This window comes from Lepidochelys kempii, chromosome 6 (assembly GCF_965140285.1).
Source record: "Lepidochelys kempii isolate rLepKem1 chromosome 6, rLepKem1.hap1, whole genome shotgun sequence".
In the NCBI taxonomy this organism is placed as follows: domain Eukaryota; kingdom Metazoa; phylum Chordata; order Testudines; family Cheloniidae; genus Lepidochelys; species Lepidochelys kempii.
The window spans coordinates 109,815,105-109,838,024 of NC_136385.1; the positions used below are offsets into that span (position 1 = coordinate 109,815,105).

General features: G+C 42.2%; 1 protein-coding gene across 1 annotated transcript in view; it reads left to right on the forward strand.

The window, feature by feature from the left end:
• Positions 1 to 1,044: 1,044 nt before the first annotated feature.
• EML1 (EMAP like 1) overlaps positions 1,045 to 22,920 on the forward strand; it is a 200,274-nt gene continuing 178,398 nt past the window's right edge. Inside the window, exon 1 of the mRNA XM_073349634.2 lies at positions 1,045 to 1,193. Coding sequence (XP_073205735.1) covers positions 1,163 to 1,193 — 31 coding nt within the window. The 5' untranslated portion in view covers positions 1,045 to 1,162. The remainder of the gene's footprint in view (positions 1,194 to 22,920) is intronic.

A 22,920-nucleotide genomic window follows, 5' to 3' on the forward strand; every position in this document is an offset into this window, starting at 1 on the left:
AAAGTTCCGGGGCAAGTCCCTTTTCCACCCACTCCAATGAAATAACAATGACCGAATGCAGAGCAGGAATTTCCTCACCTAGCTTCCCCTCTGTAGGGTGTTTTCAGGAGAGGACAATCCAGGACAATAACTGGAGAGAGGCTTGTCCTGGGCACTTTCTGAGGTGCATGGCAAAGGGCAATCTGGTGTGTCACTGTGCACCATACTCAAGAAAAGCAAGGGCTCCTGAATCATTGACGTCACACATTTGACATGCACCTGGGAAGAGTATATATATACGTACATATATGTACATATGTATATCTATACGCTCAGCATGCACCTGGGGAGAGTATATGTGGCTTTCTGCCTCGCCTTCCAGGCAACTCCCCTACACCAGGAGCTCCCTAGAAGTGCAAAGGGGATGGATCAGGAACAGCATCTGCTCCTCTGTAGTGTTTAGAATGTTGTGAAAAGAGGCAGGACTCCTGTGGAGTCTAAGAACAGGACTGTTCAGCTCTGAGGAGCTTTCCCTCTTTGTTCAGGCCCATAGCTAGTCCATAGATCTAGATATATACCAAGGCAAAAGCTACACAGTGTATCTCAGGAATGACACTAACTCAGCAGAGAACTAGGAATGCCCTAGGACAGTGGTTTTCAACCTGTGGTCCTTTGACCCTGGGGGTCAACAGACTATGTCTAAGATTTCCAAAGGGGTCCATGCCTTCATTTGACATTTTTTAGGGGTCCGCACATGGAGAAAGGTTGAAAACTACTGTCCTAGCACTGCAGCTCCCGCCACAAGCTTCACCTCACAGCAATTAGCCAGTTTGTTCGATACAGATTTTCAGCTTAGCGCTTAAAAGCAGTTTCATAAATATTCTATGGCCTTTCAAGCCGTGTAATTTGCCTCTGTGACATTAAAGAGGAAACTCTGTGGAGGGGAGGGATGACAACAAATTTATCCACCAATAGCATGCTCTTTTGGCACAAAAGCACATTCTTATCTTTACATCCCATAATGAGAAGGCAAAGACGGGATTGTTGCTACAACTCCCTGGGTGGGTAGATGTACATTATAGGAGAAGGGTTAGATATTTTTTCCTCTGCTTACCCTAACAGAAGAAACTGAGTTTGTATTTTCCTGTGGTTTTTCTACGTACGGTTGAAGAGAACTGTTCACATGATGTCAGACTGCGAGGGACTGGTTGTGGGTAAGTGCCAGATTTATATTTACCACAGTGTCCTGCCGACTACGTATATATTTACCACAGTGTCCTTCATGTTCTCAGATTGCAAAGTCACACACAAACCCGCTCGGTTTTGAAGGGAGTCTGAGCCATTGCAGGGGAAGAAATCTCATGCATCAACAGAGTTCTGCAAGCTCTTAGTTACAAAATGTACTCGGGTAGCTGCTATTGGGTGGCTAGCCTACGAAGTTACGTTTTCTTAATAAAGGCATGAAAAATAAATGAGACTGCCTTTAGCTAATCAGGGAAGCAGTCTGATTCTGTCAAAATGACAGGATCACAATTTGTGCTCTGGAGCCTCTAAGCAAGAATTTCTGGGAACAGTTTTTGAAACAACTGCCCTGTATATGCACTATGTTAACACATCGATTAACCTTTTCAAATGGCAAGGGGCTGCAGAAAAGACAGCTGAATGTAATAAAGATGGGTCCTTTACTGAGAGAAAATACATACTCTCTGCACTTTATTTTCAAAATCAGTGCCTTGTGTATGCTGCCTATAGCTGAAAAGGTGTCGTTCCCTGACACACATAGCTAGGTCAAACTTTGCTGCACAGGAGTCTGCGGCATGTGGTAGGAAGACATTTCTTAGCCTTTTTGTTTTCTGCCTTTGTATACATAATGTAAACATTTGCTAGATTTTCTACATGAAAGGAAATTCTTGTGGGGACATTGGAGTGATTCTGTGCCAAGGCTTTTGTTAAATAAAAGTGTTCCATTTAAAAACACTACTTGTATTTTGTCATTGCAAGTATTTGTCTTCTCATATTTATAGTGGAATAATTTAGTTTGACTGGCTTGTGATGGCAGAGAGTCAGAGACCAGGTTCTTGCTTTAAAAGTGGAGGTGAAGAGGGGGGAAAGTGGATGAACCATTTCCCCCCTCTCTCATTGTTTCCACTTCAGGGAAGGGGCAATATTAAAAAAAAAAAGGGTAAAAATATGAATATTTTAGTTCAGCATAAGCTGTACCATGGGCAATTTCCTATGCCAGCAGAAGGTCGCTATCATTGTATGAAGGCAGAGCAGAAGTCTATGAAGATGAAAATGTCTTGCTTACCTTATCAATGGGCTGATACCATACCAGAATAGCTTCCTTTCTTCAGCAAAGCTGGCCTTGACTTTAACAGCTTGAGCTATATGTGCTTATTAAGGACTCAGAGTTGAACAGGGATATTTCAGGACAACACTGACAATATTTAGCTGGCATCTGATATTAATGATGAAACTGATATTCGGCATGCAAGGCATGATGGGTGTGAAAGTTGCTTATATCTGAATTATCTTTGCAATTGCAAGGGCCCAGGATGTTTCCTTTGCAGAAAGTTGTTGACAGTGTGTAGCTTTATGGGTTTGGGGTTGTTTTTTTGAGGGGAGGGAGGATGGGAGTTGTTGGATGAAGAAGGGAATAAATATCAGAGATGGGTCGAGCTGTAAAGTTTGGATCTTGATGCAGCTCTGAAACTTTCCTGCACTTGCAGGCTGTTCAGAGCAGGAGGTTTGGTTTCCTCACCATCGTTCTCATATTCTCCCCTCCTTCTCCAGTCATCTTGGCAACGTCTCCAGTCCACTCACTACCTCCTGTACCAGACATCATGGCTGACCCATGCTCTTTTCACTCTCCCTGATACGGGGCAGAGCTAGCTGGGTGGTAGCCAAACCTGTGGACACCACATGTGATTTCCTGGATTTAGTGCTGTGCATGTGTAGAGTCATAAGTATCACTATTGCACTGTATGTGGTTATTAAACTATTTTTAATATTCTAGTTGCTGACAGTTTGTCTCATGTTAATGGATTTGGGGAAGACCAAATAATTCCCTTGATGGTAACATTTTTTTCCACCACTATTTGGAAGATTAAAACTTTATCAATAAAATGTCTGTAAATAAGGGTATAAAACATGAATAGAAAAGTCTCTGTTACAATATGATTACAACATGATGGTCCAAATACCACCCTACTGATTCCGATGAGAATTGTATGGTGTAATTGAGGCCAACATTTGACCTCGTATTTTTAAGACTCATGTTGAATGGGCCTAGACAATAGACTTGCAAAAAAGTTACAGTAATATATTTAAGATTAACATTGTAAAGTGGCTAGACAATACAGATTTATTTATAGCACAGTGTGTGTGTGTGTATGTATTTACTCTGTACTATAAATAGGTCTGTATTGTCTAGCCACATTACAACGTTAATCTTATATAAAATAATTGTAACAACCTTTTGGAACGTATACGCCTAATAAACAATCTTACAAATTAAAGTTTATAGTTACAGTAAATGAATGCCAAAATTTCTACACGACTTTCAGCCTACACAAGAATGTAGTAGGAACAGTTGCATAATTGTTCAGGTCAGATAAGCGTTACAGAGAAAATTGTTGAATATGTCCTTTTGATTTTAAGTAGCAGGATATGAACTGGCCAATGTAACTTTTTAACAATAAACTTCATTTAATAGTAAAACTTATATTTCTGAATTAGAAAGAACTAGGCAGCTTTTCAGGGTCTAAACATTGAGTTTTTACTTCTGTAACACAGAGGCTTGTGATTTATGTTAGGTTCCCATATGCCTACAGTGTTTCATTGGTTCAGAATAGAATGTTAAATGGGCAGAAGACAACAGCCTGTAGAAAGAAGTTTCATTTTGTCTTTTCAATACAGCATATGAGACACAGAAACTGTCAGAGTTGCAGAAATGTTTAAAATAATTCACTGTCAGACTGGACTGAATTCCACCCAAAATGTGCTTGTGCACTTTAAAGTGCTGAGATCAAAATGAATCAATTAGTGAACAGAATTTTTAAATTTATTCCATTAATTTTCCGAGACTATTGTGACATGAGTATATAAAGACAAAAGAAGGATCAGTCACTTCAGGACAAGTGCACTGCCTTCAGTTTCTTTCATATTAGCAATTATTGATATACCGATGCTATCCATTAGTGCGAGGTACATAGATTTACTGTCATTGCTACATGCAGATAAAAGCAAAATACATCAATTATTTAAGTGCTTCCCTGGGTGTGTACTATTTTTCTCTTGTAAGAAGACACAGTTCAGTCTCTGTACAACTGAACCACCTTTCATGCTCCCAGCATTTTGATTAGGAACAAGTGAGTCATAATGGTTCTGGTTCTTACCATAACCTCCCAGACTTCAGATAAACCTCTGAAGTCAAGGAAAGGTCCTTAAAATGTCTGTTCACTTATTTTCCCCTCAGAAACTGTTCATGAGAGAGTAACAGTACAGACTAGTTGTGAATAGCATCATTCTTTTGCTATAGTCCTGGAGAATTCAGCTGTGCTGTGATATAGATTTTTATTGCCAAGAGTGGGCACTACAGTTCAAATATAGAGAATCTCACCGATACATCTGTTATCTTTTATTTAGTAAAATGTTGCTCACATATGGAAGAAAGAGAATTGATTTCTCTAGGTCTGCCGCAGGTGTCAGGGGGCCCAGTACTTTTCCTCCCAAACTCTTATATTTGTTTGTACAGAGGAAGGGAAAAAAAACCTATGAAGTGTGTTCTTGAACACCTCATTAAATATCACCCCACATCAGATGAGAATTGTACATTTCAACATGCCCTGGAGATGTTGTGGGCACCTGGCTAAAATGTGGTGTGCTTCTCGGGAAAGGGATATCCCAGGAACCTATAGGCAGTACAGGTGTCTTACTAGACACACCATCTAGTCAGGTTATACAGGGGTACATTTGGGCCTGCACTGAGAACTTGGTTAGCAGTGCTGTTGATAATGGGTGAAAGGAAATAGAATCCAGCTCACTCTCTCATAGTCACGTTGTCTCCGCAGGACTAATGGGAATCAGAAATTATAAAAATATATTTTTGTCACTAAAAGCAGGAGGGATGGCACAGCAGATGCACAGGGAGCAGATCTGTCCAGGGAAATTGCCCCATTTTTATGTAGTCCCTTTTTAAATTAGAACAAGGCTTTGAAATGGTTTTTAAGGAGGCACAGTGGAAAGTATTTAGCTTTTTGCTCTTTATGGCAGGAGCAGACATTTTGCAGAACAAGAGCCCAATCCTACAAATGCTTAGGCACTTGATGAGTAGTCTCATTAAATTCATGCATTTGCAGGATTGGACCCTAACAATTGGCCCCATGCTCATGTTATGTCAGCAAGGGCTATGTGCAATATAAAATTAGTGCCCCCAATTTCCTGGGGTAAGGAGGAGGCTATGAGCCTTATTTCTTGTGTTTGCCCCAACTGCCCAATACAGATCAGAGCTATTGATTAACTGGAATCAGCCAGCCCTCTCAGGATTGTTGGTCCTCTCGGGCGTAAATGTTAGCTTCCCAACTCCACTCAAAATAGGCTGCGCTTCGTGCAACACTGCCTTATGTATTGAGGTCCCTCAGCAAGTTTGGATGCTTGAAGACCTGGGCCCTGCAAACGCCCCAGACAGTAATGCTAGAGCAACCTTGTAATCAATAAAAGGAAACCACCATAAACTTTTCAGCACTGGGGAAATATGCTCTGAGGACCAAATTCTCAGCTATTGTAAATGGGTGCAACTCTGTTGAAGTCAGTGGGGCTGTGCCCCTTTACACCAACAGAAAATTTGGCCCTGAATGTTAAGTCCAGAGGAGACAGATGCCTTTGCTGGTTATCTGGAGCTTGTGTAACCCACACACCACCTGGGTGTGGTGTTCTGTCCTATCTAGTGGCACCGAGACCACTTAAAAAGAGAGATTAAGGAGTTTGCTCTACAGCCTTAGCTAACAGCCAGTTGGCTTTTAGCTCATGTGGTAGAGACTCATGCACTAAGCTCTAGAGGTCCCAGGTTCAATCCTGCCCACTGACGACCAGGGTCTATTGGCATTACAAGTGGGGGCTCGTCCGGGATTTCAACTGGGAAGACTCTGAAGCATGGGACATGCTTCCTCAGCTAGGGGAAGTATGTAACCCCCACACCTTCTGGGTGTGGTGTTCTGTCCCATGTAGTGGCACCAAGACCACTTAGAGAGAGAAAGCAATTAATGAGTCTGCGCTACGGCCTTCGCTAACAGGCAGTTGGCTTTTGGCTCATGCACTAAGCTCCAGAGGTCACTGGTTCAATCCCACCCGCGGCGACCAGCATCTGTCAGTGTTACACTTGTACAATGCTACCCTGGAAGGCCTGCAAGTTCAGCATTGCAGTTGTCTAGTACATGGAAAACCATATTTCAAATCAGTCTACAAAAACAATGGCCACAGCTTAGAAATATTCCTAAAAGGGTAAAGTTAAAAATCAGCTAATATGTATCATGAAGAAAAATGCTGAGTCCACTGATGCAAAGTTGCTCACATCAAAAAGGAACACTATCGTGTGGCAGGTGGACCAGTGGGTTCTGTTCCTGGTTCTACTATGGACTTGCTGTGTGCCTTTGGAGAAGACATGTCACCTTTCTGCACATCAGTCTCTGTAAAAGTGGATTAATGGATCCTTGCCCAGCTTTGCAAAACACTTTGAAAACTGCAAATGAAAAGCACTGTGTGAGCACTTTAGCACGTGAGAGGTGTCCACTGAGACCATTGTAGAATTATGTATGTCAGAAGAAGCACTAATGGCTGTGTCCAGCAAATTGCTCTGCACCCTCAACACCTTTCATAATTCAGTGAGAGTTGTGGATGATGAATGCACCACAGAATCATTGGGCTAGGTGCAAGAATCGTTTGGCAAAATTCTATGGCCAGTGCTATCCAGGAAATCAGATGATCATTCAAAGATTTTCCAGTGGAATGTTGTTCCATCAGACAATGCCGGTTCAGTGAAACCTGCTGTACTGCTTGGATTGTAAGTTCTTTGATGGTGTCTTTTTGTCCTGTGTTTTGTACAGTGCCTAGCACAGTGGGGCCTGGTCCATGACTAAAGCTCCTAAATGCTCACACAATACAAATAATAAATAATAATAATGATCCCTTGTGGCCTTAAAAATCTATGAATCATCATAATCAGGCCCACAGATATTGAAACATAAATGTGAATCTAGAGCCCCCAGGAGTCTGTGTTTCACAGGAATAACATCAGAGGTAGATTTGTGGTAACAAGCTAGCCCTGCTGAGACACATGAAGGAAAACATGTCAAAAACAGGCCAGAAAAGCCCTCTCTGTGCATGAAGCATTTCAAGAGCACCCCATGATCCACAATACCAAAAGGAGCCAAAGGAACATAAAGAGTTAAAATATACTGTGTGAAGAATCCACCTGCTACAGAAGGACATTAGAATATAAACCTTGGTTAAAACAACTCTTGAGTGAGGCCTGATTGGAGATTTTAAAACACTGGTTTCAGAGAGATGTGGCTGCAGTAGCCTATTCATGGCTTCACCGCACTCCCACCCTCAGATCTTTTGTTGGCTAGTCCTGAAACCTGAAAGCTTCCTAATCAATGTCAAAATTGACGCAATCTTGTTAAAGGGAGAGAGCCATGGGGCTAGAATCTGCTCCCAGTTACACTTGTGTAAATCCAGACTAACGCCAGTGAAAGCAGAATCTGATCCTTCATCATCAAAGCCAAAGAAAATGAGAATGGGGAAGTGAGACCTGTACCCAGTTATGCTCTTTACCTGGGCTTTGTCTACCCTGTGGGTTTGTCCTAGTTCCAGTAATCCGTGTAGCTGCACCAGTGCAAACCTCCAGTGCGTATAGACACTAAATCACTAACAGTCACCGTTCACACTATCTCAGAGGTAAGATCACTGACTCACTTTGTAACCTTGGGCAAGTCACTTATCCAAGTTATTTGCTAAGTGCTTCAGTTTGCTCATATGCAAAGCAGTGATGATACTTAACCACCAGGTTTGTGAGGAGCTTTTATATTTAAGGATTGAAAACTAAACAAACAAAGTGTGATTATTTCAACTCATTCACATAGTTGGTGTTATGAATGTAAATCCCTCCTCTATTAACAGAGGGCGAAGGGCTGTGTGAACCATTGCAATTTGTTTGCTTTTAAAACGTTTGTGATTTTCCAGTGTGCCTAAGTTTGCAGATGCTGCAGTTTGAAAGGTTTGTATCCAAATGAATCTATTCCTTTCCACATCTGAATCTCCTTTTAAATTCATGGGTTTGATTTGGCAAGCTCTGGATTGCCCTTGTTTGTGGGATTACTGTTTATGTCAGAATTTTCCCTTTAAACCTGTAACAGTCATCTAATGAGTCTAAAACACTTCCAACTAACTAATGGGATTAACAATAATACATTAAGCCACTGTCTATGACAGGCACAGAGGTAACTCCATGTCGCTCTGATACATTACATTTATTGGTCTGTTCACACAGAAGATGTCAAAAATATTTCAAAATCTATAGGAAGAGTGACTATTATCATCCTCAGCTCCCATAGAAGAATGACCTCAGGATTTGGCTCCTAGATAGGAAAAGGTTCATCCCTTGGAGGTAATCTTACTGTAGCCTGGTATGGCAGAAGGTACCATGCAAAGAGTTTTCTAGCATTGCTGGGTCTGTGCCCCTAAAGTTCATTTTGCGGATACATCAGTCTTATATCAGAGGGGTAGCTGTGTTAGTCTGTAACCACAAAAACAATGAGGAGTGCGGTAGCACCTTAAAGACTAACAGATTTATTTGGGCAGAAGTGGTTTTTTACCCTGAAAGCTTATGCCCAAATAAATCTGTTAGTCTTTAAGGTGCCACCAGACTCCTCATTGTTTTTATCAGTCGGATAGCATCTGCAAACAGAAAGAATCTTGAGTTGCAGGGACTTGAAGGTGTCTTTGAAACCAGCTATTCATGACTGTGGATCCCAGTGAAGTCAGTGTCAAGCTCCCATTGACTTAAGGAGGAACAGAGTCAGGCCCAAGGAGTGAGTTGCTGAAAAGAATGTCCACTGAACTTTAGATTTCCTTGTGATGCCCTTATCAGCTGACCAACATCAGTAGGTTTCCACCATGAATGATGGCCAGCAGTGATCACTAGATGAAAATTAGCAAAATTGCCAAGCACTGTAGCTTCCACATTAGCTTCCGTCTTCTAAGGGATAGCTCACTGAATAGCAGAGAAGTAAAATAGTTACACCTTTGCTGTTGCAACAATTGCCAGGCGCGAGGTTGTAGGAGACACCACCACAGGGCAAAGTGGATGAAAAAAAATGAAGAATCACTAGCAACCTTCGCAGGCCAGAAGCGTCAGGACCCAGCAGCAATCCATGCAGCTCCTCACCACATGCTCTGATGAGAGAGAACAGCCCTGCAGATCCTCAGCTCCACACAAGTTATTTTAAAAAAATCTGCTTCAGAACCCAACACGAGCCGATTAAAAAGCAGGTTTGCTTGCAGAGCATTTGAGCTGCTGCCTGTAGAGTTTACTGAGCGGAGTAGGTTATCCCAGCAGGAGTCTCTCCTTCCCGTCCAGCAGAGATACAGAGAGAGTCACTCAAATTATAGGTTTTACCCAAAAGTTAAGCCCTTGTTAATCACGGATATGACTGAGGAAAAAATGACACCCTAGCTAATCCCCTGTTAAGCCCAGGACATCTTATGTTATGAATTTATTTGAAAACTATTTTTAGTGACCATATGCTGTTGTTTAGAACACGTTTCTCAGAATGATTTCACACTTGGGTTTTTTTATGCTTTTTCATCTTTCCTAAATCATTGTAGTGAGGCCTCCATGACAGATATCTAGCTGTAAATAGATAGATGGACTCAGATCCCTAGATAGGTCAGCTCAGTCATTCCTCTCCAGGAGGATTCACTGAGTTCCATGCAGTTCTGTGTGTGGTCTTTCTGATGGTAGTTTAACAACCAAGATTCTTTCGTGTGTGGGAACTTTAAAGTGCTTGTGGCCATAGGCGCTGACTCCAGGGCTGGAGCACCCACAGAGAAAAATTGGTGAGTGCTCTGCACCCACCGGCAGCTCCCCACCCTGCCCCCGACTCCAGCTCACCTCTGCTCTGCCTCCACCTCCTCTGTGAGGGCGCTGTGTGCCTGCTTTCCCCCCCCATCTCCCAGTGCTTGTGCCGCGAAACAGCTGTTTCACGAGGTGGGGAGGAGGGGGAATGTGGCGGGAATGTGGCTGGGGGATGTGGCGGGGTCTGGGCAGGGATTTGGGGAGGGGTCCAATAGGGGCAGTGAGGGGGCGGAGTTGGGGCGGGGCTAGGAGGGTGCGAGCACCCATTGGCACCGGGGAAAGTTGGCGCCTGGGTTTGTGGCACTTAGCCTCAATGGTCAGAGCGTATTTTATTCACATTAAGAGTGCAGGGCACCTAATTCAAACTTGGTTAATTCATATGGGCAAAAGTTTCTAGTGTAGACCTGACCTTTGATCCAAAGACCATCACAGAACTCACAAAACCAGTGGGTGTGCCTGAAAGCACCCTCCTTCAGGCTGAACAGAAGGAGCAATCAACCCCCCTCCACTTGTATAGTAAAACAGCTAGGGGTTGTAGGGTCCACCCAAGGCAAATGGCTGCATATCAGAATAGAACTAAGCTTATGGACTCAGGGATTCCCTGTGGCACAAATGGATGGAATAGAATGTTGGTTGTAGGCTATGTGCGTTGGAAGCAGAAGGCCTGAAGAAACAGCTGTGAATGTGATCCTGAGGGGAAGCAGAGGGACAGAGTTTCTTGGGTCCAGAGCTCACTGGAGTGACAGTGTTGGAAATTTCTGAGCAGTTCTTTGTTTCTGCGGGTGTTCAGGGAAATAGGACTTTGTGTACATTTTTTGTAAAATAGGCAACACTTTTACAATTATAGACTGATTCTAGGAGCATACAGTTTTCTGTCCCAGCACTCATGGCTTCACCACACAGAAACAGTAACAGGAGCAGGAAATTTCAAAGTCCCTATCATTTGTTCCAATGAAATACATGTCTTTTGTGTAGTTGGTGTGACACTGCCAATCCTGCCAGACTATAGTAGAACCTCAGAGTTACAAACACCAGAGTTATGAACTGACCGGTCAACCACACACCTCATTTGCAATAGGAAATATGCAGTTAGGCAGTAGCAGAGACAAAAAAAGGAAACACAGTACTGTGTTAAATGTAAACTCTTTTTTTTAAAAAGGGAAAGTTTAAAAAAAAGCTTTGTCAAGGCAAAGAAACTGTTTCTGTGTTTAATTTAAATTAAGATGTTAAAAGCAGAATTTTTCTTCTGCATAGCTGCATTAAGTCAATGTTCAGTTGTAAACTTTTGAAAGAACAACCATAAAGTTTTGTTCGGAGTTACGAACATTTCAGAGTTACAAACAACCTCCATTTCCGAGGTGTCTGTAACTCTGAGGTCCTACTGTATCACTAAACAACTAGTGAAGTACCAAGTTATTATTACTACAGCAAGCTAAGGAAGTGTTGTTATCAGTGATCTGGGTATGAAATAAAAAAGCAGTTTATTTTTTTTTAAACTGAAGTGCTTCCAGTGATGATATGAATGAGATGGTGTGTTCCTGCAAGACTGATCTGTCATCTTCAACAGACTTTGGTGTCTCCCAACCCTCAAGGAATTGTTTCCTGCATTTACAATCAGTCCCAAAAGGGCAATTCAGGCATAACAGTTTGTGTGAGGGTATTGAACCCATGAGATGGCGGTAATTTTCTCCAGGGAACGGCTCCTGAAATGTTGATCCATCTCAGTGTTGCCAAGTCTCGTGATTTTTGGTGTGGGTTTTTTTAAGCTCAATAGCTGGTATCATGAGATTCTCAGCTTTTATTTAACCACTCCTCCAACATTTTAGTTTACATGGGAAAAGCTGTAAAATGTGAACTGAGTGCACCCTAAGGGTTCAAACCAGAAAGAGAACAAAAAGAACTCCAACTTAGAGCTGGGCAACCTTTTTCAGCTGAAACTCTTTTTAGATTAAAAAATGCAGCTTCAGGTCAATCCAAACATTTTGGGAATTCAGATTGAATTCACCAAGTTGTTTGGCCAAAAAAAAAAGAAGAAATCTGGAAAAAAATCTAAACATTTTGTTTCAATATTTTCAACATGAAATCTTTCAGTTCTTCAATTTGAAATGGTTTTTCATTGCGAACTTCACTTCAATTTAAAAACAAAAGTATGACAAGCCCCCAGAAGCAAAATGAAACGTCAGATTTTGGGTTGAATAAATGTTTAGGTGGACCTCAAATGATTTTTTCCCTACTTTTTCAGTTAATTCAAAAATGCAAAATAATTCATGTGATTTTTTTTTTTGAATGCTTGGGATTGGCAGTACTGCTATCAAGTTGTCTGGAGTGGCTCAGGAGAATGAATACCAACCTCAGATCAGACTGTTAAGAAGCAAGGCACAATCCCCAAACTGGTTGTGAATTCTATACTCAGATTTCACTTACCAAGTATCAAGCGTAAATGCTCAGGCACTTTAACAGCTTAACCATGGTGTCACAGACAGTCCTCTTGGGTGCTCCAATCTATCTCGTTACCCAGATAAGCTTGCCTTGTGACAGATAGTCCCTTACACCAAAAATCACATCATCATTCAGATTACACTGAGTCCCAAAGGACCAGTCACTTACCCCAGGTCAATTGCACCTTTGATCCTACACCAAAGACAACTCTCATAGCCAATCCAATAATAAACTAACTGAAGATTTATTAACTAAGAAAAAGAAATGAGAGTTGTTTACAAGACTAAAGCAGGTAAACATACACACACAAATGAGTTACAGTCTTAGATTCCAAAAAGTAATGGAGGCTGCTGTAGTATGCAAGCTCTATATGTCCGCTAGGACTAACCCAGGCTAAGCAGCTGGGGATCCTTTGCTTATGCTTAGAAATTTTGCCCTTCCAAAATCCAAGCAGCATAGAGATCCAGTGTCTGCCTGTCAGGGTTTTTATTCCCTTCCCCAGAGTTCAAGCTGCTAGGATGAGTCCTCATGCACGTCACCTCTTCATGGGTGTATGGCGGGGGCGGGGGGGGGCCAGGAAGGGCAAATCAGCAAAGTCTAATGTCCTCTGATATTCCACAATAGCTTGTCTGGTGTCTGTGGGCCTTCTTTTGTTGGGCAGGAAATACCTCTTGTGGCAAACTAGTATTCCACATGTGGTAATGCTTCTCTCCTGACTGTCGGGGTTTACAGTTTCAGAGCAAATACTTAACATGGAAAACAGATATTATAAGTCAGATTAATGTATGCAGCAACTTACAGGCATTTCATAAAGTCTAAACGCATTGTTATAAATCTAATACTTGCTTCACCAATACTAACACATAGGTGAGACAGGCTGTTTTCCAGCTGTGCATTTGTCAGTGTTCAGTTGAGGCCTTGGGGCTTTCACATGAGCTGGAACCTGGTCTGCCAGCATCACAACTGCTATCTACCTTCCACACCCATCACTCTAATATCACATTTTTCCCTAGTAGGGTTTGGGAGTGAGGCTTGTCAAGAGGGTTCAGTGAGGTTTTTCGATATTTTAGTCAAAATGAGAAGAGGTATGTGAGAAAGAGGGTGAATAAGAGGTTAGGCTGGGAAAAACACACAAAGCCCAGGACTGGAGGGCAGGTGGAGATTTTTTTATCTGATGAAAACTGCCTTTTTAAACACCCAACCACACTTTTGCAAAAAAAAAAGATTAAAATAAATAAAGTCCATTTTGAATCATTTTGTCAAAAAATTGGAAATTTCCAAGGAAATGTCTAACAAAATGAAATTTTCTGTTCAAAAATTTTCACAGGAGAAACAATTCCCAATTTTTTCAACCAAACTCTCAAAAATATTTGTGGGATGGGAAAACCATTTCCTGCCCAGCTCTAGTTATGAGGCAGCACAGGTTGAACAGCTAAGAGTTTATTTATTCCAGCAACCACTACAAATACTGCCTTCCAAACATCAAAAAGGACAAGAGTACTTGTGGCACCTTAGAGACTAACAAATTTATTTGAGTATAAGCTTTTGTGGGCTAAAACCCACTTCATCAGATGCATGCAGTGGAAAAAACAGTAGGAAGATAGATATATATATACACACAGAACATGAAACAATGGGTTTTATCATACACACTATAATGAGCGTGATCAGTTAAGTTGAGCTATTACCAGCAGGAGAGAGAAAAAACCTTTTGTAGTGATAATCAAGATGGGCCATTTCCAGCAGTTGACAAGAACAAGTGAGGAAGAGTAGCGGGGGGAAATAAACATGGGAAAATAGTTTTACTTTGTGTAATGACACATCCACTCCCAGTCCTTATTCAAGCCTAATTTAATGGTGTCCATTTTGAAGATTAATTCCAATTCAGCAGTCTCTCATTGGAATCTGTTTCTGAAGTTTTTTTGTTGTAATATTGCGACTTTTAGGCCTGTAATCAAGTGACCAGGGAGCTTGAAGTGTTCTCCAACTGGTTTTCGAATGTTGTAATTCTTGATGTCTGATTTGTGTCCATTTATTCTTTTACGTAGAGACTGTCTGGTTTGGTCAATGTACATGGCAGAGGGGCATTGCTGGCACATGATGGAATGTATCATATTGGTAAATGTGCAGGTGAACGAGCCTTGGATAGCGTGGCTGATGTGATTAGGCCCTATGATGGTGTCCCCTGAACAGATATGTGGACACAGTTGTCAACGGGCTTTGTTGCAAGGATAGGTTCCTGGGTTAGTGTTTTTGTTGTGTGATGTGTGGTTGCTGGTGAGTATTTGCTTCAGTTTGGGGGGCTGTCTGTAAGCAAGGACTGGCCTGTCTCCCAAGATCTGTGAGACTGATGGGTCATCCTTCAGGATAGGTTGTAGATCCTTGATGATGCGCTAGAGAGGTTTTAGTTGGGGGCTGAAGGTGATGGCTAGTGGTGTTCCGTTATTTTCTTTGTTGGGCCTGTCCTGTAGTAGGTAACTTCTGGGTACTCTTCTGGCTCTGTCAATCTGTTTCTTCACTTCAGCAGGTGGGTATTGTAGTTCTAAGAATGCTTGATAGAGATCTTGTAGGTGTTTGTCTCTGTCTGAGGGGTTGGAGCAAATGCAGTTGTATTGTAGAGCTTGGCTGTAGACAATGGATCGTGTGGTGTGGTCTGGATGAAAGCTGGAGGCATGTAGGTAAGTATAGCGGTCAGTAGGTTTCCAGTATAGGGTGGTGTTTATGTGACCATTGTTTATTAACACTGTAGTGTCCAGGAAGTGGATCTCTTGTGTGGACTGGTCCAGGCTGAGGTTGATGGTGGGATGGAAATGGCTGAAATCATGCTGGAATTCCACAAGGGCTTCTTTTCCATGGGTCCAGATGATGAAGATGTCATCAATGTAGCTCAAGTAGAGTAGAGACATTAGGGGATGCGAGCTGAGGAAGCGTTGTTCTAAGTCAGCCATAAAAATGTTGGCATACTGTGGGGCCATGCAGGTAACCATAGCAGTGCCGCTGATTTGAAGGTATATGTTGTCCCCAAATGTGAAATAGTTTAATAGATTCATAGATTCATAGATATTTAGGTCAGAAGGGACCATTATGATCATCTAGTCTGACCTCCTGCACAATGCAGGCCACAGAATTTCACCTACCACTCCTGCAAAAAACCTCTCACCTATGTCTGAGCTATTGAAGTCCTCAAATCGTGGTTTAAAGACTTCAAGGAGCAGAGAATCCTCCAGCAAGTGACCCGTGCCCCATGCTACAGAGGAAGGCGAAAAACCTCCAGGGCCTCTTCCAATCTGCCCTGGAGGAAAATTCCCTCCCAACCCCAAATATGGCGATCAGCTAAACCCTGAGCATATGGGCACGATTCACTAGTCAGACACTACAGAAAATTCTTTCCTGGGTAACTCAGATCCCACCCCATCTAATATCCCATCACAGGCCATTGGGCCTATTTACCATGAATATTTAATTACCAAAACCATGTTATCCCATCATACCATCTCCTCCATAAACTGATAGAGTTTAATCTTAAAGCCAGATAGATCTTTTGTCCCCACTGCTTCCCTTGGAAGGCTATTCCAAAACTTCACTCCTCTGATGGTTAGAAACCTTCGTCTAATTTCAAGTCTAAACTTCCTGGTGGCCAGTTTATATCCATTTGTTCTTGTGTCCACATTGGTACTGAGCTTAAATAATTCCTCTCCCTCTCCGGTATTTATCCCTCTGATATATTTATAGAGAGAAATCATATCTCCCCTCAACCTTCTTTTAGTTAGGCTAAACAAGCCAAGCTCCTTGAGTCTCCTTTCATAAGACAAGTTTTCCATTCCTCGGATCATCCTAGTAGCCCTTCTCTGTACCTGTTCCAGTTTGAATTCATCCTTCTTAAACATGGGAGATCAGAACTGCACACAGTATTCCAGGTGAGGTCTCACCAGTGCCTTGTATAACGGTACTAAAACCTCCTTATCCCTACTGGAAATACCTCTCCTGATGCATCCCAAGACCACATTAGCTTTTTTTACAGCCATATCACATTGGCGGCTCATAGTCATCCTATGATCAACCAATACTCCAAGGTCCTTCTCCTCCTCTGTTACTTCTAATTGATGCGTCCCCAGTTTATAACTAAAATTCTTGTTATTAATCCCTAACTGCATCACCTTACACTTCTCACTATTAAATTTCATCCTATTACTATTACTCCAGTTTACAAGGTCATCCAGATCCTCCTGTAGGATATCCCTGTCCTTCTCTAAATTGGCAATACCTCCCAGCTTTGTATCATCGCAAACTTTATTAGCACACTCCCACTTTTTGTGCCGAGGTCAGTAATAAAAAGATTAAATAAGATTGGTCCCAAAACCAATCCTTGAGGAACTCCACTGGTAACCTCCCTCCAGCCTGACAGTTCACCTTTCAGTAGGACCCATTGTAGTCTCCCCTTTAACCAATTCCTTATCCACCTTTCAATTTTCATATTGATCCCCATCTGTTCCAATTTAACTAATAATTCTCCATGTGGCACGGTATCAAACGCTTACTGAAATCTAGGTAAATTAGATCCACTGCGTTTCCTTTGTCTAAAAAATCTGTTACTTTCTGAAAGAAGGAGAGTTATGGGTGAGGACAAAGTCACAAAGTTCAGCCACCAGGTTTGCTGTGACATTATTGGAGATATTGTTCCTGATGGCTTGTAGTCCATCTTTGAGTGGAATGTTGGTGTAGAGGGCTTCTACATCCATAGTGGCTAAGATGGTGTTTTATTACCCTCTGATCCTACTGACTTCCTGAGGAAACTACAATCCATCACTGGTCTTCCTGAAAACACCATCTTAGCCACTATGGATGTAGAAGCCCCCTAATAATCTCTGTAATGATGTGTTTACTTGCAGAATATTATTGAACCACTAGATGTCTCTGTGGTTTCCAGACGGGGTGTGGTCCATGGTCAACAAGAGAGATAAAATAGGAACTCAAGTTGTGAGCAAGACTGTTTGTGTCTATAATTTGTACTTGCTTTATTTTATAAATGTCTCCTGTTTAAAAAGGAATGTGATTCCATATATCATGCAATCACTATGCCCTCCAGGTCCTGCTAACAACTGGCAGGATGGACCATTACTTTCTATCTTTGCTTTGCAAATCTGATTAATTGCAGCAGTATTAATTTTATGTCCAAACTCAGTTGGGCTATGAGGACTAGCTAGCTGATCACCTCTTTTTAATACAATCTTTTAGGACGGACCATGTTTTGGCTGTACAAGGGGAAGATGAAATACTTTTGGACTACTCAACACATCACAAATTTTGACTTTTGCATATTACTAGTTGGCCACACATGTCAGAATTTGCTGTAGGTGAATGTTTGAGCATTCAGGCTTAAAATTTGCTTGTCACAAGTATTTGTGATAATAAAGTTTGTGTGTCTGTTCATGGAAAGCAAACACAAAAAGTAGTTTTCAACTTTGAGTGAAGATCTGGAGAAATTTTTTGTCTTCCAGTGTTTGCTCAGCTCTAATAAGGAATAATGTTTCCTTAATTGTATATAATAAATGTATAATTCTATCAAGGGGTCTGGTGACAACCCAAAACCAAAAAAGTGAAATGTGAGCAGCTTGTTTGTGTTACTAGAAGCCCAAACAGAATTACAGCCTTTAATTATGTGCATTTGAGGTATATTATTTAATGTAATTGGGATGGACCATCTCATTACACCAAAGTTCAACCCCACTCAAACATGGGTTCAAAAGTACAGCTGGAATTGTATTGGGTTTATCTTCCTCTTAGGAGAGAGGATCTGGAAAAAGGAGCAGAAAAAAAATGAAAGAAAAAAATAAATGTAGTACGTGGAGGTCATACATTTATGCCAGGTTAGCATGGGAGAAGGAGGAAGAAGGGTGGGGAAGAGGGCAATGGGGCAAGACTTCCATCCCAAATACATAGCATAGGGTTCCTGTCCACAACAAAAACATGTTCCTGTGCGTTTTTTTTAAAGAAAAACTGAATCACACTTGGAAAAAATCCATTGCTTCTCTTCATCACCGGTGTAACTTCACTGGGTTCACTGGAATTATTTCAGACATGAATTTGGCTCTATTCATTTAAATCACAGGAACCAGATTTTTTTTTAATTAACCTATTTTGTAATCCCCAAAAATAGTCTGAGAAGTTTGCATAATCTCCAACTCTACTGAGTTTGTCCATCCCTAACTATAAGCCATGAATACATAATTCCTCTAACATTTTATGGGCTTGCTCCTGCTTCTATTGAAGTTAGTGGTCCAGATTGTGGGCTATGTTTTGGACCATTTACTCTGCTCTGTGGTGTAAAGGGGCTGGAAAGTAGCTAGGTCTCTCCACCTGAGAATTACTTCAGCACAGGAGAGTTCCCTACTACATGGTGTACTTTTAGGGCCAGCAAAACTTCTTGATGTTGCCCCTGGCATGCCTGGGAGTCAGAAGAGATACGTAGGGGAGAACAATAAACCACCGACTGACAGCATCATTGAATCTATGGATCAGTATAACACAGAGTGCTCTCGCTATTCTTAGCTACCAGGCAATTCTTTGGAAATCACAGCAGCTTGGTTGTAAATTAGGGCAGCCTCTGAACTGTGGAGATACAAAAGCAGCACCCTTGTCCCCTCCCATAGTTTCTGTGATGCTCCTTCTGGGAGGCATAGCTTGGAACTGGGGCCAACATCCATATTTCTATTCTCTCCAGGGTCTGCTACCACCTCTGTACCTCTAGTCCTCACTCACTTCTAATATCAATATTTCCTTCTTCCTTTTTAACAACATGCGTTTCTAGTTTTTAGCTCTTCCCTTGTTCTCCCACCACCCCAACTGGAAAGTATGCATATTAAAATGATCTTCATTTCAAAAAGTGTGTAAGATGGTTATTTTTTCTCTGCCATATACATGTGATTTTATTGGCACTTTGTTATTCTGCATAATGATGCTAAACTAATACCACCGTGTAGGTTACGGTCTAAAATTTGAATTTGTGACAGAAAAGTAATGAATAATAAAGAAAGAAAAAGGGAGTTGAGATTATCTATTTCTTTATCTATCTGCATTTTCTGAAGGGTTTATCACCATAATGTTCAGACAGTATTTACAAAACATATTTTTGATAATGTCTCCACAGAATTTTTCTTTTAATTTCAGTTAAAGCTAGACTTGTTGTTTTGGATTTAAAACCTTCCTGAAATATCTGCAATCTAAATATTATGCCATTTAGTTTGTGCATCAGAACTGGAAAATAAAACTGACTCTAAACCAATTAAATTGATTGGTCAGTTTTCATTGTTTAAAGCAGTGGTTCTCAACCTTTCCAGACTACTGTACTCCTTTCAGGAGTCTGATTTGTCTTGCGTACCCCAAATTTCACCTCAGTTAAAAACTACTTGCTGACAAAATCAGACATAAAAACACAAAAATGTCACAGCACACTATTGCTGAAAAATTGCTGACTTTCTCATTTTTAGCATACAATTAAAAAATAAATTGATTTGAATATAAATATTGTACTTACATTTCAGTGTGATACTTGAGCCTGTTTTTTACTTCTGAGCCTTGGTCTGAAGCCTGAGCCTCAGGCAGCAGGATCGAAACATATAACTTAGTTTCGCAGGACACCCTATGGCATGGCCCCCCCAGGCATTTGCCCTGCTTGCCGCCCCCGAATGCCAGCCCTGCACTTGTGACCCCACCAAACCTGTCCTGTGATGACCCCCCCCCCCCCCCGCGAGGGCTGTAACCTGCAGGTTGAGAAGCACTGATCTAGATGAGTTGAGTACCCCCTGGAAGACCTGTGAGTATCGCCAGGGGTACACATTCCCTGGTTCAGAATCACTGGTTTAAACTGAGCGAAACACAGAAAGCTAACCACCAGCATACATCACGGGAAATTAATTAATGTTCAAATTTCTTTCAGTTTTAATGTGGAGTTATTAAGGAAATTTATTTTTGAACACAATTTTTAACCTGACCGTGTCCCTTTAAAATCCCCTATGTAAGCCTATTACAAGCTTCTGTGTATTATTAGACTGATTACAATTAGCAAATATTAGTGGAGCAGCACAGTTCTAAGATATTTATTCTGTTCCATTTATCCTTCCTTTCTCAATTTCTTTCCTAACATAAACCCAGCGCAGATCAGATCCTTTCACACATCAGCCTTCCTACTAGACAAGTGATGAAAGGGGAGAAGGACAAAAAGAAATATAAAATTAACTGTCAGGAGCAGCTGATGAGTCAAGAGGCTCTTGGGTTAAGTCCCTCACCAGTGTCATTCCTCGCAGCAGTGCCAATGGCATTAGTGGCACAAAGTCACTTATCTCCAATATAAAAATGATTCAGAATCATTTTATAGCTGTAGGCTTTAGTGACTGTAAATCCTCTTCCTTCTCCATTTCCTCCCCTGCTCTTTTGTTTGCCATCCCTTGCCGTCGCGTGCCATGTATAAATTAGATTATAAATCATGTGGAGGAGGGGGATATTTTCGTTTGTAGATCAAGTTCCATGCACAGCAGTGCTACTGTAGAAATAATAATTCCTGAAGGCCTTACTTTGGTTGTGTATTTTATTGAGTCCTTATTCAGACAAAACCCAGTAAAATCAAAGAAAGTTTTACCTAAATAAGGACTGAGGCCTAGATTTTTAAAGGTGTTTAGGCATTGCTCTGCTCAGCATTTCAAGGCCTAAGTGGCATAGCTGGGGTATGAATCTCACCACACTAGCATGCTGCACACTAATGGGTCACATGGATCCTGTGACTGTACATTAATAGTGCCATAGTGAGCTACTGCTGACCAAAGCGCGCTACGGAACACTTACTGCAGGGTAGCAGAGTCCACGTGGCCTGGTAATGCACCGTTCGCTAGATCGCTCGAGATTTACACCCCGGCTTGCCACGTGCTAACTCTCTGTAGCGACCTGCCTTAGACGCCTAAGTCGCATTGATGAGCAGGGTATAACAACCTGAACAGAATAGAATAGAAATGAAAGTCAGTGGGCCTGAGGCTTCTAAGTCACTTGAAAGTGAGATTTTGGTGTCTAAGTCACTTAGGCCTCGCAACACTGAGCAGAGCAATGCCAGTACCTTTAAAAATCTGAGTGAAAACTGAGTAAGGAGCTCATGATTTAGGTCAGCAATACTAAGAAAAAACAGGGTGGTCTTTATGGGGCAAATCCTGCTATCTCCTGTGGTTGTAGAAGGATATAAGTGCTGCAGTTCCCCTAGCTAGTGTGGGCAGGAATTGGGAAGCCCCTCTGCCACCTCTACAATTCATTTAGCACAGAGGTTTTCAAACTGGGGGTGTGAAAAAAGTCACCTGAATCCGGTGGAGACTAGGAGCCAGTGGATCGGAATCCAGTGGGAGCCGCCCGATCCGGTTGGGCCACTGGTTCTCTGCACTGTGGGAGCTAGGGTGCTGGCTGGCAGCTCAGCATCCCTCTATGCTGTGCTCCCCGAGCTGGGCCAGGCTCTTGTCTCTCCCCCGAAGGAGCCTGGCACAAGCTAGGGACCCCCCTTAGAGCCAGCCCTGGCCTGCAGAGCCCAGTTGCCCTGAGATGCTCCCGATGCGCTCGCTTGCTGCTGCCTTGGCGCTCCTGGCTCTGCTGCTGCTCGTCAGCCCAGAGGCCATGTATAGGGGAGTCACGTGGTTCCCCTTCTCCCCCCGAGCCTTTAATTGTGCCTCCCCACCATCAAGAGTTATGCATCGTTTCTGACCACCACCACTGTATGCTGCAGAGCCTGGCTGAGCCAGGCCTCCCCACCACACACTGGGGATTAAAGAACAGGGGAAGAGATGGTGACCGGATTGGCTGATCTATCATTCCATGGATCCATAGATTGTCCTCCTGCAGTGGGGGTGTAGGCCTCCTGCAGTGGGGGTGTAGGCCTACTTGGAGGCCAGAGCAACAGATGTGTTTATGTCCTTGAGGGCTTCTCCACCCCAAGCCCTAGGCTAGGGCTTGGAGTGAGATGATGATTTCCTTCTCTGTGAAATGCAAAAATGCTGGAGTGCTTTGTGATTTCTTGTGAAATGATGGGTGAGAGTGGCATTGGGAAGCCATATAGGAATGTAACCTCTGGCAATCTATGGTAGCCCTCAGCTTGTTCCACAAGGGTGACCCCATGGTCACGCAGGAGAAAGAATGTTGATGGTCTGCCAAGCTTCAGCCTGCTTGACTTGCTTGAGGTGGTTAAGGTTTTTATGGTCTGAGTGCCATCCACAGAAGCTGGATGTTCTGAATGCATTTGCAAGGACAGATAATAAGAGGAAACCTGCATGATTTAAAGAAGGCACTGTTTTTCTTGGTCTGGAAAGAGGTAGCTCCAGGAGGTACAATCATTCACCTAA